Source organism: Recurvomyces mirabilis (genome assembly GCF_035927965.1).
Source record: "Recurvomyces mirabilis strain CCFEE 5264 chromosome Unknown scaffold_22, whole genome shotgun sequence".
Taxonomy (NCBI): Eukaryota; Fungi; Ascomycota; class Dothideomycetes; order Mycosphaerellales; family Teratosphaeriaceae; genus Recurvomyces; species Recurvomyces mirabilis.
This window is the reverse complement of record NW_027041956.1, coordinates 1-17,131: the sequence shown is the minus strand read 5'-3', so window position 1 is coordinate 17,131 and position 17,131 is coordinate 1. Positions and strand designations below refer to the sequence as shown.

The 17,131-nt window shown below is 53.3% G+C and overlaps 6 protein-coding genes across 6 annotated transcripts; 4 read left to right on the top strand and 2 right to left on the bottom strand.

Annotated features, from left to right (window-relative positions):
* Window positions 1-187: 187 nt before the first annotated feature.
* Window positions 188-3,453, top strand: LTS14_007698 (uncharacterized protein; the record flags this gene model as incomplete). The annotated part of the gene is made up of 2 exons (XM_064840388.1): window positions 188-193; window positions 286-3,453. 2 exons carry the CDS (start codon window positions 188-190, stop codon window positions 3,451-3,453), a joined length of 3,174 nt encoding a protein of 1,057 aa, XP_064691838.1.
* Window positions 3,454-5,551: 2,098 nt separating this feature from the next.
* On the top strand, window positions 5,552-7,440 carry LTS14_007697 (uncharacterized protein; the record flags this gene model as incomplete). The annotated part of the gene is made up of 2 exons (XM_064840387.1): window positions 5,552-6,417; window positions 6,474-7,440. The coding sequence occupies 2 exons, from the start codon at window positions 5,552-5,554 to the stop codon at window positions 7,438-7,440; spliced, it is 1,833 nt and encodes a 610-aa protein (XP_064691837.1).
* Window positions 7,441-9,720: 2,280 nt separating this feature from the next.
* Window positions 9,721-11,187, top strand: LTS14_007696 (uncharacterized protein; the record flags this gene model as incomplete). Its single annotated transcript, XM_064840386.1, has 3 exons — window positions 9,721-9,955; window positions 10,020-10,375; window positions 10,429-11,187. 3 exons carry the CDS (start codon window positions 9,721-9,723, stop codon window positions 11,185-11,187), a joined length of 1,350 nt encoding a protein of 449 aa, XP_064691836.1.
* A 114-nt stretch (window positions 11,188-11,301) lies between these two features.
* Window positions 11,302-13,023, bottom strand: LTS14_007695 (uncharacterized protein; the record flags this gene model as incomplete). Its single annotated transcript, XM_064840385.1, has 1 exon — window positions 11,302-13,023. One exon carries the CDS (start codon window positions 13,021-13,023, stop codon window positions 11,302-11,304), a length of 1,722 nt encoding a protein of 573 aa, XP_064691835.1.
* Window positions 13,024-13,886: 863 nt separating this feature from the next.
* Window positions 13,887-14,846, top strand: LTS14_007694 (uncharacterized protein; the record flags this gene model as incomplete). Its single annotated transcript, XM_064840384.1, has 1 exon — window positions 13,887-14,846. The coding sequence occupies one exon, from the start codon at window positions 13,887-13,889 to the stop codon at window positions 14,844-14,846; it is 960 nt and encodes a 319-aa protein (XP_064691834.1).
* A 714-nt stretch (window positions 14,847-15,560) lies between these two features.
* Window positions 15,561-16,505, bottom strand: LTS14_007693 (uncharacterized protein; the record flags this gene model as incomplete). The annotated part of the gene is made up of 2 exons (XM_064840383.1): window positions 15,561-15,595; window positions 15,689-16,505. 2 exons carry the CDS (start codon window positions 16,503-16,505, stop codon window positions 15,561-15,563), a joined length of 852 nt encoding a protein of 283 aa, XP_064691833.1.
* Window positions 16,506-17,131: the final 626 nt, after the last annotated feature.

Genomic DNA, 17,131 nt, shown 5'->3' with positions numbered 1-17,131 from the left:
CAGTATTGTCGCAGCTCACTTCGGCATGGCAATAGTTATTGACGACTACAGCATGGTCCTCCTTCTACTGCCAATCTACGCGCTGGTATCTACGGATAACGTGTTGAAGCCTCACGCGCTAGAATAGTTACTTGCCTGACGCGCCTTGAAACATGGGTTTCCATAGCAACAATCAGATCCCCGAGACATGTCTGTAGGCAACCTTCGGACATTGAATCAAGCCTCCATGCGACAACGACAATATCATACCGGTGCAGTACAAACATGATACAACAACGATAGCAGGAAACATATGAGATGGGCATCCATGGCCTCCTCCGCGAACTCGGCCCTGCCCCGCGCATCTCCCTCGCCAAGCTCGCCGCCGACCACTTCTCCACCGCCGATCAGCCCTTCCGCCTGGCCATCGACATCCAGATCTGGCTCTTTCAGATTCAATGCGGGAAAGGTGGGAGCAATCCTGCTCTACGAACATTCTACTATCGACTGTTACGCCTGCTGAGTCTGAACATCTGGCCGCTGTTCGTCTTCGATGGCCCCAACAAGCCTTTGTTCAAGCGGAATAAGAAAGTTGGTGGACAGGGTGTCAGGGTGGCGACGGTCCCAGAGTTCTTGGCCAAGCAGTTGTTGAAGGAATTTGGGTTTCCGTGGCATGTTGCTCCTGGCGAGGCCGAGGCGGAATGTGCGCTTTTCCAACGTGAAGGGGCGGTGGATGCGGTGTTGAGTGAGGATGTGGATACGCTCATGTTTGGTTCTGGTGTGACATTGAGGAATTGGACGAGTGAAAGTAGTACCAAAAGTCCGACACATGTTTCGCTTTATCGGGAGCAGGAGACGATGGCGAGGAGTAAGGGTGTGGATAGGCATGGCATGATCTTGGTCGCTTTGATGAGTGGTGGCGACTATTTGCCGGAAGGGATACCGGGGTGTGGGCCGAAGGTTGCTTGTGATGCTGCGAGGGCAGGGTTTGGGAAGGAGCTGTGTGCGCTGCGCAAGAATGATACAGCCGGGATGAAGTTGTGGAAGGAGAGGTTGCAGCATCAGATCAGGACGAATGAGGCCAAGTACTTTAGTAGGAAGAACAGCGGGTTCTCCATGCCTGAGGACTTTCCAAATCAGGAGGTCCTGGGCTATTACACTCATCCTTGTGTTTCGACGCCGGAGAAGGTCCAGCGCCTAAAGGAGAGTCTGAAGTGGGATCAGCCGATCGAATATGCAGCTCTCCGCTCCTTCGCAGCCGATGCTTTCGACTGGAGATGTCTGGGAGGCGCAAAGAAGTTCATCAAGAATCTTGCCCCGGCATTGCTTGTCCGAGAGCTGCGACGGCAGGGTGCTGAGAATGAGCGCTTGAAACTGGACGAGGTAGCACAAGGAGAGGCAGAGACGAAGATGGTGAAAGCGATACACGGCAAAAGAAATCATAGCACAGTAGATGGAGATTTGGAGTTGCGCATCTCTTTCGTTCCAGCTGGCTTCGTGCCCATCGATCTCAGCATGGAAGACGAGGACGACGACTTTTTCCCGGCTGGCGGTCCGGAATCCGATGCAGACAGCGAGTCTACGAATCCTCCACCCTCTTCAGCTGACATCAATGCCGACGATGATGAGGAAGATGATCCCGTTTCACCCACCAAGAAGAAACGACGATTCAAAACGTTTGATCCCGATCAGCCTGAGAAACTCTGGATCTTACGGACCTATCTACAGGTAGGATGTCCGCTGATGGTCGAGGAGTATGAAGCTAGTCTGCGGGATCCGAAGGAGTTTCTGAAACAACGTCGGAAAGCGAAGGCGGTTGGGAAACGCGCCGAGAACATTCACACGGTGCCCGTGCCGGCGAAGAAGACTGGTGGTAGGAAGAGGAAGGAGAAGGAGGGTAACGATATGCCTGCCAATGCGCTCATGGCGTTTGGGAAGGTGACGAAAGCCGGGAAGGAGAGTGGAAAGGAGAAGGCGCGGGCAGTTCTGGGAGAGAGTTCGTCCCAGGGTAATGAGCAGAGATTTGCGGTGGAAGAGGTTCCGGCGAAGGCTGCAAGTTTCAAGATGTTCTCGACACTGATACCCGATGCTCTGCTTCAGCAGAAAGAGCCAACTGTGGCGAACAGGCCAAGCAGAGCGGCGACGCCATTTGCAGAGGACGATGTAGATGTCATCGACCTCTCTCTTACTCCTCGCCCCTTCGCCCGATTTGCAGCTACGCAACACCCAAGTTCACCCCCGAAGTCTCCAGCTGCGGCTTTGAAACGTGCAGCGCGCCAGCACCAGGCGAAACAACTTGCCACACTGCAGAAGACACCACCGCGCCGCAAGAGACGAAGTGCTGAGCTGTCTTCGCCGCCTGTAAGCCAGAGGAGTCAGAGGAGTATTACGGAGTGGTATTCGCCTTCACCTCGCAAGGCAAGAGCAGCGGTGCCTGTCTCGATCGATGCTGAGATCGTCAACTTGGTTTCTAGCTCACCTGCTCCTGGCTTTGGGAAAGTGCAGAGATCGTTCACGCCTACACCTCCGAATCTGAGGAAGACGTTCGTCAGATCCCCCTCACCTACTCTTCCTGTCGTTGGTGGGAGTCTATTCGTGTCGCCTCTGGTTTGTGAGGATCCATTCTCGCCTGGTAGACTTCCGGATACAGTCACGAAGAGGAGAAGAAAGGGGCCGTTGAGGAGATGGGAGAGTGCTCCTGTTCGTGGTGAGGTGGAGGATGACCATGAGGAGACTACGCCACGAGCTTCGATGGATCATGACCTGATCGATTTTGGGGGATGTGGTGGAGCGCTTGATCTTGATGCGATGGATCTCGCCGCGCCTAGTCCCGCACGAGCGAAAGCTTCTCGGTTAGCAGAGGAGGATGATCTACCAGATGTGGGCCATGACGTTGACCTCGAGCCGAGTGACGATCTGCCAAGTCCCGACAGCTTCCTTACCAGCCGAACGGCCCTTGTGTCTAAGAGTCCGGGGCTTACTGCAGAGACGTTGAGCGCGGTCCGAAAGGAGGTAGCATATCCTACACCACCGACCACATCGAATGGCCTACCTACAAGTCAATCACAAGTCGATGCTATGCCCAATGTAGTCGGCGACCCTACACTACGCCCAACTGCGCCGGCATACACGGCCATAGATTCTGCTCACACGGCACCTCCTGGCACGAAATCCGTCGCTATACGTCGCTCGCCTCGCCATCCCTCATCAGGTAAATCACCTATCCAATCTCAAAAGCAGCAGAAGGCGGTGAAGAAGAAAGCTTTTCTACTCCGTCAAAGCCTCGAGGGTGTATGGAAGGAAGTTGATGCCGAGACCTTGGATATGAGCGGTGATGGGAGTGGGTGGAGGATGAGCGGGAGAAGTGCCGAGATTGTTTCTAGTAATGGTGGTGCAATCAGAGGCAGAAGCGGGAAAGCAGCAAAGGCGTGGAGGCACAGTGGTGTTGAGATCTTGGACTTGACTGGGGCCTGAACCGCTTGAAGGAATTCACAAGCGACGAGTTGGGTCTGCTCTGGTGAGGGAGTGATGGTATCTTAGTGCTGCCAAGTTACTGCTCTGTATGTATGGTATAGCTTGTTCATCGACCCCGATACCCTAAATAAGAACAGTGCGGTCATGAATTGAGCCAATATCTCAAGGGTGACCCCACTATCACAACCAAGACGACCCATGAGATGATCCCGAGCGATATAAGGATCCAATACATGGAAGCGTATTGCTTACTGTCATTCGACCGCGGATATGGCACCTGAGTTCCACCAAGGGCAGAAGCTGAGCTCGGAATGTTCAGTCGATTATCGCGGCGAGAGATTTGATCTCAAGGTTTGCCAAAGGTCTCCGTGTCATGTCGGTCGTATGACTTGTGGATTGGTGGCGGTCGTGGTGGAGGTTCAGGAGTATATGCAGATGTACTAGGCGGCGTTATTCCTGGAACAAGATCAGTCTTCGCGAGTCCTATACTACGACCAGTCGCGTGAGGGGAGTCATATAGAAGATGTCACTCACTGTGTCTCGACCTTACTTATCGCCAGTGTCTGGCGCAGCCCCACTGTCAGGACGGGAGAGTGTCGTAAGCATTACCATTGTGCATCATCCCATTTCGCTATTATCAGTCTGCTGCGTGGATAGCAGACTATACGGTACCTAGTCCCCTTAGTGAAAGGGAGTAGTCCACCAGGTCGGATTGCAACCCACCAGAGCTGTACAGCATGAACATCAAGATGTCCCTACCAGCGCTTGCCGGCAACGCCACGAGCATTGCACCGTCTCGACCAATACGCAAACACGATTTTCAATCTCATTGCGGACCACAGGTCTCATAATCAACTCGAAGAGCGTCAGTAGGAGGACGTAGATTGAGACTCCTCAGGGAACTGGTAAAAGCTCGTCGAAAGTCTCAATGGGCCATCGCAGAGCATGTCCGTGCTTCTGGTGGGTAGAGGTGGCTGAACGTGTGACGCTTCGTTTGCGCCCTTGTAGTATGGGGTGGCACTGGAAACTGCAAGTGAGGCATCACAGGCACCTGGACCATGCCGGAGTCGAAAAGGGAGAAGCGTCAGAACCCGATTCTGGCTAAGGGGACGATGGACTGTCTCGATAAGTGTAGACAAACTGAAAGTCAATACTGTATCGCTCGCTAGCAGACCCACGTGGTAGTTACGTCTGCATTGCTACTATCCGCCGGAGTGATTCGCGACCACATGTACACTTGTATCTGCTACAAGTATCATAACGTGGGATCCTTCGGTTGGGCTAGTACAGGGCATCTTGCATCTGGACGTACTTTCGATCTGCGAGCGACTTGACCAGAGCCCAAGCTACTGGTAGGCGAACCCACAATCGTGAGCGTCATCTTAGGTGAGGGTGCATGTGCTTAGCAAAGTATTGGCACGACCATAACATGGAAGACTGCGGCAAATTAAGGCCGATCTTACCTCGATGGCAGGTGCACGCGACTGGTAGAGGGCGTATAGGAAGAGAAGCGCTTGGGCGATATGAACAGCGCGCGTGGCCTCGCACTCTGCAGAATTTCTGGGTCGGTCCAGGCCATGATAAGGGACGAGGAGAAGAAAAGGGCGAATCTTGAAGTGGAAAGCCTACCCTCCACGTGGGGAGCTAGTCTGTGCGTTCTTTGGGGTACTGTATATCCGGGGTCTGTCCGGGGTTGAGGCCATGATCTGCAATGTGCCTTCTCAAGTGGGCTGGATCTAGGACTTGATTCCGTACTATCTCCACTGAATCTGTTTTACGCTTCGGGACTACCATTCTTCAGCGCGGTTAGGCGAGAACTGGCCTTGTCTGGAAGCGCTGGGTACATTCACAGCCCATATTGAAGAGCTATGGGAACTGTAGGAGCTGACATGGTGGTAATCAAAGCCCACGAAGTCTCCTTGGCTTCTTGGACCATGAACGGCATATCTATATCTCGTCGCACCTCAACTTGTATCTTGCCAGCCATCTCCGCAACCCGTTTCTCTTAGCTTGGTTGCTTCGTCGACCTCTTCCGTGCCATCGAAATCAGCTCTTGTCAGGACACAACTGTTTGGCCCATCACCTCGGTCACCGCAAAATGAATAAGCACACCGACGTTGAAAAGGTCGAGCATGCCCCACGCAGACTCAGCATCACCGGGTCTGTAGGGAGTCGGAGGAACAGCGTTCGTGCAGTGGACTATGTCGACCACCGCGACGGTGACGATCGTGCCGAAGTCGCCAAAGGCCGTGACGCTGGCGGTTTCAACGACAAGTACTGGTACTCTGCAAACTTCATCGGCACTCTGCTCGCCATCGGCTTCTCCTTCATGGCTGGCATCGGTGGATATGGCCTGATCGCACCCGTCCTTTCCGAGATCAATGCAGACATTGGACCTTCGCCAAACATCTACTGGATCCCGCTGGTGAATCTTTGCGGTGGCTGCGTGTTCTTCCTCCTCGTCGGTCGCCTTTCCGACATCTTCGGCCGCCGATGGTTCTTCATCGCTGGCTCGGTGATCTCGCTCATCGGTACAATAATCGGCTCGCAGGCGAAGAACGTGAACACACTCATCGGTGCACAAGTCTTTATCGGCATTGCGGCTTCTTGCCAGCTCAGCTTTTTCTGGATTGTTGCGGAAATTGTGCCTATGAAATGGCGCTATATCGCCAACGGATACACATACTTCATGACGACACCGACCAGCCCTCTGGCCTCCATCGTCGCCTTCAGCATCCAGAACAACACCAAGGGTCAGTGGCGCAACAGCTTCTACTTGTTGACAGCGCTGAATGTGGTCTCCATTGCACTCTTCTACTTCTTCTATCACCCACCATCGTTCGGCCTGTTGCATCAAGAGAAGACTGTTCGACAGCTGATCCTTGAATTCGATTGGGTTGGTGTCATCTTATTCATCGGAAGCCTTTGTATCTTCATCTTTGGACTGAATTGGGGCGGTACGCTGTAAGACTTGCCCCGACCTGTCTTCCCTGCGCCCTTCGCTAACGATCTTACCTCAGCTACCCTTGGCTCTCCGTCCAAGTCATCACCACTATGGCTATCGGAGGTGTCGTCCTCTTCTTCATCCTGCCTGTCTATGAAGTCTGGATTTCCAAGAAGGGCAGAGAGCCGTACCTACCAATCCATCTGTTCAAGAACATCCGTTTCATGGCCGCAGCATGGAACACGGGTATCGGAGCTTGCGTCTACTACGGTGCGGCTATCGTGTTCCCACAGTGCGTCACCGTTCTCTATTACGGAGCTGGCAAGATTAGCAAGAATGAGATTGGCGTTTATGCTGGTCTTCTCAACATGGCTTTTGTATTCGCCCAGAGCTTGCACGGCTTCATCGTCTTGGGCACCCGAGGACCGAAGTGGGCCATGATTGGTGCCGCCGTCATCGCTGCACCACTCCTTAGCGCGGCTGCCTACGATCTTGACAACAAGGCTTTGACTTGTGGTCTGCTCTTCACTGGTGCTTTCGCAATGGGCGTAGTGGAATCCGTGTCCATCACAACTTCGACCTTCCCACTTCGGTCTCAGGAGGAGATCGGACAAGGCGGTGGACTCAGTGGCAGTATCCGCAATTTCACATCAGCTATCGCCATTGCCGTCTACGTCTCAACCTTAAATAACCGCCTGGCAACCACTATCCCAGCCAACCTCGGACCCTTGGTCAATGAGGGGTTGCCAGCAGACTCACTCAAGTCCCTCATCGCTGCCGTGACTGGTACAGGCACATTCGATGCTGTAGCTGGCTTGACACCCGCGCTCCAGACTGCCGCGCAGGTTGCCTACCGCATGGCCTTCAAGCAGGCTGCGAGCACCGTCTTCTTGGTCGTACTTGCCTTCTCCGGCCCAGCCATCATCCTGGCTTTGTTCACGCAGAACAACGATCCGGCTACAGAGCATTACGTCGCTGGCAACCTTCATGCTGAGCAGGATGCTAAGGCCGTGGACGGGAAAACCGGGAACTGTAGCATCTAGATATAAACGTCGTAGCTGGCGAGATGGGTCTGGGCAATGGTTTCATTCTCTATAGATGTATGTACCTTGTACAGCATATTCTATCACATGCGGTGCAGTTGCTCCGTCTAGGATCCAAACATGTAGTTAGTCGATACGTATGAGATTTTTGCCGGACTCGAATTTTGATTTCGTCGAGGTCGACTAGGCCTTGCGAGAATTTTCACTCGTTTCCAGTGAACATGTCGGCGATTTCCCAAGGCGAACAATTGACACTTGGCATAGGACTTTGTGATCATATCAACGTACTGCGGCATTTTCAACGGGGAAATGATGTATAGTTCCACTTAAGAGAATTGAGATTGTGCTAGGTTCAGCATCGGAGTACCTAAATCTGGCATCGAAGGCAGTACCACCACAGAGCGAACCCTCTCGACTTTGACTTCCACTAGTATCTTGGGTACCGGAAGCTAATGGTAGTCTAACCAGTCGCACGACTTATTGTAGTGCCATCCACTTACCCCTGACGCTCTTCAGACGTCCTTCGAGTTTCATCGTAACAAGAACATCAAAAGTTCTTCCGATGTTACGATTCGAAACTTAGCGACCTACCATGGAGGCAAGGATTCATGATGATCTGGGCACTCTGACGGATCTCCCACCCCTCCCCCCGTGGACGGTTGGTAGTCAACACCGAGACACCAATCATCGCTACCCTTGCTCTCAACGCATCGATCTACCAACTGTATGAGAATAGCGCAATCGTTGATACAGCCTGCATCTCCTATAGCAGAATGCCGAGAGACAAGCCTTCGTTTATGTCTCGGAGCCCTGGTCAACTGGAAAGCTCCTGGGGACCGGCTACGACAGTGCGCAGACGGCTGGCGAACAAATTGGCCAGCGGCCTCAGCAATTCAGGGATCGTACTAGCATTTTCCTGCTATCAGACTCCAGAGTGGGTGAAGATACCTGTGAGGTGTCGGGCAGAACAGAAAGAGCTCTACATGGATTGACGCAGCGCCACAGTCCGACCGAAGTGAGAGATTTTGGGCAGACACCACGTGTTCGTAAGCCGCAGGAAGGATGCTAAGCTCCGTGTGTGAATGCCATGGAGCACTGTCCAAACCGCAGGAGCTCTCATTCCGTGGCTTACCTGGTACCAAGAAAACAACAATCGAAACGTTCACATCTCTGTCAGTCTAATCTGTCTGCATAGAATGAACAGTAGCCTGTTATGTCCTCCATGAATGGTGCCAGCGGCGACCGTGGAGCTACTATCGCCGAGACTCTGCATGGACCGACTATCGTGAACCTGCTTCTTGTACATATCCGTGTCGCTTGTGCGTTGGGATGTACTTCAATCTTCCCCAGAGAATCGTACCGGACTTATGTGCCCGATGTTGCAGCTGTAAAGGGATGACTGCGTCAAGTACTCCTCAGCTGACGCCACAGCAGTCACACCACCAAAATTCTGACCACCTCTTCGACAATAAGGCCCCCCCTTCCAGCAGAGCGCCGCTCCTCACGCCAGCGCCTCCAAAACTCGCCGAACAAGGATGTGGAAGAGTCTCGATATTGGTCCAGCCAGCCAGTTGAGCTCACCCATCTCGCGTCTTGGACCACGCCTGACGCCGTCAGAAGCTCGTGGCGCGATAGGAGTGCAACGCATCGACGAGGAGGTCCCACAGTATCACTTCCTCCCCAAACTATCTCTACACACGAGTTTGCAATACTAGGAGTCAAGAAGCACCGGAGTCGCCAAGTGTGGTGTATCATCGATATTACGGGCGACAGCCTGGCCCTTCAGACGCAGTGATTGAAATTAAACACGCTTTGCCGGAGAACCTGACCATCATTAAGGTACTTTTCGGAGTAGACCACGCTTCCAAGCCACGAGGACACGATGAGCTGAAGCCATCGAGCTACTCCACCGGCGGTGTTCACGAACTCAAGCCCTTGATTGAGGAAGGCCGTCCAGAACATGTACTGGAGAACGCACTATATAGACTGCAGTACATACAGGGCTCTCAGCTAGCCTTCTTTATGCGCGCAGACTTCCAACACGCAAGCCATGCCATGATTTGGAGCTCGGACAAGCCGAGATGGTGTCGTCCGATCTGTTGCGCACGGGAATGGCGCGTGTATTGGTACCCGTGAGCTCAAGATGTAGACACGGCTGTGCTATAACTATCAGGACCATTCCTACCACCTCGTCAATGAGCTTTTCATCCACAAGCCAATCTTCCTACTGGCTCTGCTTGATTCTTGACACTTTAACAAATCCATCCTCACTCGATCAACATGTCTTCGGGACAGAAAGTCACCAACGCCAGCTTCCCACCCAACGCTTGGCTGGGATGTGGTCTGGATCTCACGGGGATCACCCCGAATGATCTTGACCTTGTCGCAAAACACGTCCTTTCGATCGTGCAGATCGTGGCGCTCACGAACGGCTCGTCAACGCAGACGGTTGGGGGTGCAACATGGACGGTACCAGACAACGTGAGCATCAGTCTTGATGTCAATGTCGGGCAGAGTAAGCACCAAACTCGTGTTTCTGCTGTTAACACCAACACGACTGACATGAATCCCCGGCATAGCTGCTTCCGATTCCTTCACGAGTGGCAAGGATGCTGCTCAGCGTATTCAAAAGGATGCAGACTTCTCGGCCAAGTATCTCGCCCTGTCGGCGGATGCGTCAATGAATTATGCTATCGACAAGACATTCAGTGAGAACCGGCAGGCTACGATGTTCACCTACAACCAGACCATGTTGATCGCCAATTTGACAAACTTCCTCGGCAACATTCAGGAGGACTTTCTCGCCGCAAGGGTCAATGCTTTGCCAAAATGGGATCAAGGCAATGATGACGTCGTCAGGAAGTACAGGTCGTTGTTCAGGAAATTTGGTAGCCATGTCATCACTGGCTGTAGTTACGGCGGTCGTCTACAAGTGGTATGAGTCAGCTCTCATGTACCTTTGCGCCCTCATGCATGACTGACGCAAAGCTCGATCAGAACGTTCAGATGGACAACTCGGATAGCACGCTCAACGACCAATTTGCGGCAGACATCAGCGCAAGTTATGGAGGCCTCACAAGCGGAGGCAAATTCGACGCATCCGTCCAGTCTACCAGTCACTACGCGGAATTCAACCGTCGCAAGCAGGCCAACGTGGTCTGCTCAGGTGGTAATCCCAAACTGCGTGACACCATTCGCAGCAACGCCACCCAAGGAGGTGTATTTGAAACCTTTCAGCAATGGCTCCCAACCATCGACGCCAACCCAGACGTGATGTCGTTCAACACCATGAATCTTTGGGACCTCGTAAGCCTGAGCGCGCAGTCTTCAGATCGCGCAGGTGATGTCGAGAGCGCTTTCAACTACTGTGTGTTAAACCCGGAGCCGCATCAAACCAAATGCCGTTTCACTGTCGATTCCGACTGGGGGGAGTTCGCTATGCTCACGCCGAGCGCGATGATTATGAACGACCCTAACGCCCAGCCCGTGTTCACAGATAAACTTGGAAGATCAAAAATCACTCTTGGCGCAGAGCATAGCCGTAACTTCCAGCGCGACAACTCTGTCGACTTTCTGATCGTCAATGACGGCTCCCCCGTTGACTTTGTTCTCTCGCACGGGGCCGACGGATCGTCGGGTGGGAACGGCAAATGTACCGTGTCGTTCAGCACCAACACCTTCACGAATGACCAGCTTCATGGCGGCAATTGGAACTCGCAGACCTTTTATGCTGCTGACGTAGCCTAAAGAGGCCAATGTCGTTACATGCGAGTGACTCGGCCGCTAGAAGGTTGTTGCGCGCGGCTGCAAGAGATTGTCTATGGCGTTGCTTTCGGTTATCCGTGTCTCTTTTCGACAATACTATAGGAGGTCGTTGATGTTGCTATCATTGTTGTCATTGTCGATATTATCGCTCTCAAAGGTGAATGTTTGCATCCAATCAAAGTTCATGTCAATGCCGGCCATCGACGTCCAATCGCCGCCGAGCTCCCCCTCAGGGCTCCCAGGAAAGTGGCCGAAGTTGGAGAGGTTGGCACTAATCGAGACGATGCTGGAGGAGGGAGGAGGCGGCGGCGGCGGCTGCGGCGGCTGCTGCTGCTGCTGCTGTTGGTAGTACTCGCCGCGTCCATTCGGGTGGGTCATGCTCTGGCTCCGCGACCGGGTAATAGTGATCTTGCCAAAGTACGGAAGGACGACGTTGTATCTGTCTGGGCCGGTATAGGTACACTGTGCCGCTTGCGTAAGGAGTCCAAGCACTTCGGCGGCCTGACTGGCGACGCGACACCGCATGAGGTTCGCAGTCCGTCGCAGCGCTGTGGTCAGCGCCTCGATAAGCGCCCAGTCATCGCGAACATTGACATCTTCGCTTCCCGCTCGCAAGGACGCATTCGAAATAAGTCGGATAAGCAGCGTCACGCCGGCACTAAAGGCCTGAAACTCGAGCGACTCGCATACAGTAAACTGGCCCTCATCACAGCTCCGAAGGCCTAGATAGGCCGCAATCAGGCCTCGTGATGCAGCAGCGGCCGATGTGCGGCTATACTTGTGCCCGTCGTTAGCGCTAAGCATGAAAGGCAGGTGTAGCAGCTTGACGATGAGAAAATACTGTATCTTTGTCGCCTGTCGAGCAAAGACTTGCACAAAGGACTGATCCAGCTGAGGCAGCTCGTTCCACCAGATATCGGGCATGAGGCCGCGACACTGTTCAAGCTCGTGGCCTAACTCCACGGTCGCGAAGTAACTCGGCTGCGCGCTCTGGTTTCTGGCCACGACAGACGCAGCGAGGCCACCTAACCTGTGCTGGAACATACAAAGCGGGCTTTCGTAGCTCGTGCTCGAGGTGAAACCCGGAACGGTATTCGGTAGGCCTAGTATCAGCGCGAAATTGGTCTCGAGATGCCAAATCTCGGTCCAGATGGCTACCTCCCGGTGTCTCTCTCCTCCTCCTCCTCCTCCATTGATTTGTTCTGGGCTGCGGTGGAGCCGCAGGAGCATCGCCTCATCGGCGGCACGACGAAGGCTGAGCCAGGCCCGTCGTGGCCGGCCCATATTCATGTAGAGCTTCTGCTGGATGAGACGGGCCTCAATCCCGTGCAGCGTCTCACCCTTGCCCGACGCCGACGCCAGCAGACTTTCGGCGGTTCGCATATAAGAGGCGAGAAGAGCCTCCTGCAAGAGTAAACATCGTGTCAGCTGCAGCGTCATGGGCGCCTGTTGAACACACAACGACAGCCAGAGTAAGGCCTTGGCCGCGATGCAATGGCTACTAGACCTTGCCATTTGGGACAGAAAGCAAGCAGCAAATATCACTCCACCGGTCTGGAGAGTGCGCATGGTCGGAGGAAGGGTGCCATACTGCCAGGGTGGCCAGATAGGCCAGAATTGCTCCGTCGCCGCAAGGAGCGTCACAAGGTCTTCGTCCTGCAACATCAGACCCTGGGGCAGATGGACGACGTCACCAATACTCTGTTGTTCTGTATCCGATGATTCGGGTGATTCGGGCTGCAACCGCTCTGTTAAATTGCCCTCCGCGATTAGGGCCAACAGTGGCGCGTCTTGGAAGCCAGTACGGTTATCGGCCATTTCGGCCTCGCGGGGCTTAGTAGTTTGAGTGGCGTTCCTGAAGTCGAGTATGGATTCCGGTGGGGCACCAATATATCCTTCAGGACTCGATATCATAGCTGATGCCCTCGAGAAGGGACCCGTAAGCGGAGAAGAAGTGCTCGTTAGGCTCAGCCTACTCCAGATATCGCGTACGTTGACTTCAATTTCGGCGAGTCGCTGCCCTAGCCGCTTATTGTCTAGCGATGACAGGCGTCCCGACGATGAGACATCCTGCCCTATGGACTGCTGAGCAGTGCACGGGATGCCACGAAGAGCGCATTGCTGGCATTCCAACTGCGCGGCCGGGAAGATGCATCTAATCTTTCGCCGCCGGCACTCGGCGCAGCTCCGCGTACCTAAGCGCATGGGTCTTCGGTCAACGCTGTTTGGCATGGCGTAAGAATGCCTGTACCTGCTCGATGACTTTAAATGTCCAAGGTAAAAAGGCTATGAATGCGCATGTCGAGGTGAGCTTGCGGACGACTCGTGCCGCATGAATTCGGCCGATCCCGCACGAAAGTGGAGCTCGACGCAAGAATATATGCTCCTTTATGCGTGCTCATGCAAATATACGTCCGAATTCCGACGAGTACGCACCAAGATCCAACATGTGTCCCGGAATGGCGTGTTGTGGAATCACCATTACCAAGCAGCCGCATCTGCGCGCAGCAATTGATGTGGTGGCGTCCTTCGGATTCCAATCTGGGGCTATATGAGCGACCAGGCGGCCGTCCCTGTAACGGTTGTGCCCCTTCGTATCCAGAACAGACGCATCTACAACCGACATCGCCTAGCAACATACTCCTCCTTTAAAAGCCGTCTTCAGAACAAGAAGAACTTAGATGGACAACAAGATCGCTCTCGTTACCGGCGCAACATCTGGCCTTGGTTATGCGGCAGCCCGCGCTCTTGCCGAAGACGGCTGGCGTGACATCTTCGTTACCGGGCGCAGTATCGCTGGGATCCAGGAAAGTGCCACCCAGCTTGCGGCCGAGACCAAAAGACAGATCTTCACGCCATTGGAGCTAGAGCTAGATGAGCCGTCTAGCGTTCAGTCCACTCTCGAGAACCTGGTCAAGCGAGGTAGCCAAATCGAATTTTTGCTACTCAACGCGGGATTGGTCCCAGGTAGCAAGCGCATGCTCACTGCTGCGGGCGTCGAGGCTTCTCAAGCTCCGTTGATAGGCCATCATCAACTGGTTGTCGGGTTGCTCCACGCTGACCTGCTGAGCCCCATGGTGCGAATTGTCATCTCTGGCGCGGAGCCCGCTCGAGGGGATGTGCCTCTTTTCAGCTTTACGGACGTGGCGGCTCTCGCAGCCAAGAATCACAAGGGTGACCGGACCGCCGCTGTTGAAGCACTGCTGCGCAACGGACCGAACGTGAAGTACGCGCCCAATCAAGCGTATGCTGACGCAAAACTCATCATCGCATGGTGGACCGCGGCACTGGCGCGACGGCTACCCCCTGGAATGGCCGCATACGCCGTGTCACCTGGCAGCGCGCCCAGCACCAAGGTGGTGCGCAATGCAAGCCCGGTACTGAGGTGGGTGATGATCCCGCTGCTAAAGTTCATACCCGGCATGACGATGACTCCTGAGACCGCCGCCCGGCTTTATCTCCAGGCATGCGAATTCAAAACCGACGTCTCAGGGCAGTTCTTTGCCTCGGCGCCTGGAAAGGTTACCGGACCAATCGAGGCGATGCGCCATCCACACTTTCACGATCGCACCAACCAAGAAGCTGCCTGGCAGGCCGTCGTCAAGGTCTCAGGCGTCGACCTTTCCGATTATCAGCGTTAACACCAGAACACCTAGACAAAAGAGACGCAGGTAACAAGGATACATGATGAACAAAGTCCGTCCATACTGTCAAAGCTCTTTCATATCCTCCAGCACTAGGACACTCCCTTGCTAAGGCCAGGCGCTGGTCCTATGTGGCGAGATGCGGGAGGTATTGGGGGTGGGTGCGCATGCTGAGGTCTATGTAGCTTGCGATTCAGATTTATGTTGCTTTCTCCAGTAAAGAATAGTTCGACCTTACTGTAGACAAGCCTCCTCCGTCGAAGGTACCTTTCCCTGCGGCGTCTTCAATAGGAGACAGACCAATCGATTTTATCTTGAACATCATGCCTACTGTCTAAAATGTGATGTCTTCGGGTGTGCCTTTGGACATAGCCGCGCGTTGGAATACCCGAAAATGTAGCCCATGTTACATCTTCTGATACTCCAGTCCAGCGGTGGACATAGCGAAGCACTCGAATACCAAAACTTTTGGTCCTTCATAGAAGGCAACCGTATATGCCCAGACGATTGTACAATCATGCCAACTCCACCTGCAAAGCGTCATAAACACCAAAGATCTGAACCTAGATCAGGCAGGTTACACGCACGATCTTTATGAGGAGAAACGTGGACGATTGCTAACTGAATCCTTTAGGACTTCCACTAGCACGCTTCCGAGATCTACGATGCTAGAGAAGGGAGTTGCGAGCGTGGACTCATGCTCAGAATCGCTTAACCCCCGGCTGTAGCGATGTGGCGTTCTGAGCCTGTACCTATCAAGTCCTGCAGTATTGATCTCTGGTGATTGACGACAAGGCTGAGGTGAGTCTCGTCTTTGAGCCTGAGGGTCGCATGCTTACCCAGTTGTACAGCAATCTCCTCTCCAATGGCAGCGGGCACGTCGGCGTCTTCTCGGCCGTACCACAAGAGCACGTTGCGTCTGATTTCATTCACTTCAAAGCCCATGGTCGAGGTCGTCACTCTGCCTTCTTCGAGACATCCATCCACACCTTGTCTAAAATGTTCCCTTACGCTTGTAATGATCGCAAGCATTGTGTCGTGGTCCGCCATTACTTGCTTGTCCTTCTCTGCTACTCCCAGCATGTTCCACCGACTCAATGTCTGAAACGCTTGCACGATCCGCTCGTTGGGTATCTTGTCCGTGTTTAGGAGCTTTAGCACCTGGCTGGCTCCATACATTAAGAGCCGGAGAAAGGTGGAGCAGTACTGAAACCCTCGCACGACGATCTGGTTGCCCAACTTCATGCCACGAAGACTGATCTCGATCGGGCCCTGTCCGCACACTAGAGCAACTGATATGAGCTCTTCAGGTGGAATGTAAAACGCACATGCTAGTGCGTATTGCCCACCACCACTCACTCCCATCACACTATACTCCTTGATACCAAGATGCTTGGCGACTTGTCTGATGTCGAGCGCATGATTAATCACCGTGCGCCTGGGCTGTGGCGCACTAAGACCGATACCTGGACGATCAATCGCGACGATTCTGACACCAAGCTCGGCGGCTTCGAGAGCGAATAGAGAGCATTCGGTCCGAGATCCAGGCCAGCCGTGCAGATGGAAGACAGTATGTCCCTCTGTAGCACCGCAGATATTGTACGCTATTCTGCGGCCATCGTCGAGTACGTACGTCCCGCTAGTAGCAGTTTCCATTGCTTTTGCGTTTATCCTAGTAGATAGTATGTTGCTTAGGACGAGTAGCGTAGGCCGCGAAGATAAGTTATAGAATAGTACAAGAGAGATAGGTACGTCTCGTAAAGTCGCCGCTTACTTTACGATATTACGACCGTAGGTGTTACGGACATTGGGTCCGCAACAAGCAGACTAACTAATGGAGTTTAGGGAGCCAAGGAGCTAGGTCTGCAGGGGCGGCTATAAGAGGGTTACGTAACACCGCTTACCTAGACCCTTAAGTAAGCAGCCTACTTACCCTTACTCTCGAGTAACCGTAAGGAAGAGTGCTTACGATTACCGCTAGGTAATCGTAACTATATACGAATCTCCTATATATATAGAATAGACGTTTCTTATATAGGTAGTTCGTATTTAACCTAAGTTACTAACCCGCCGAAAGGTTAAACCTTAGAGAAGTTACTTACCTAACCTATCGCTTAGAACTTACTCGTCTAACGAGCTCTAACCCCCTTATACCGTAGGTATATAATATTTTAAATACTCTTATAGTAGGTAAGTACCCTAAGCAAACAAATAGCTCCTAATAACGAAAGAGACGTTAGTATAGCTTCGACCGCTCGAGCTAGTACCTCTACTAATAAAGA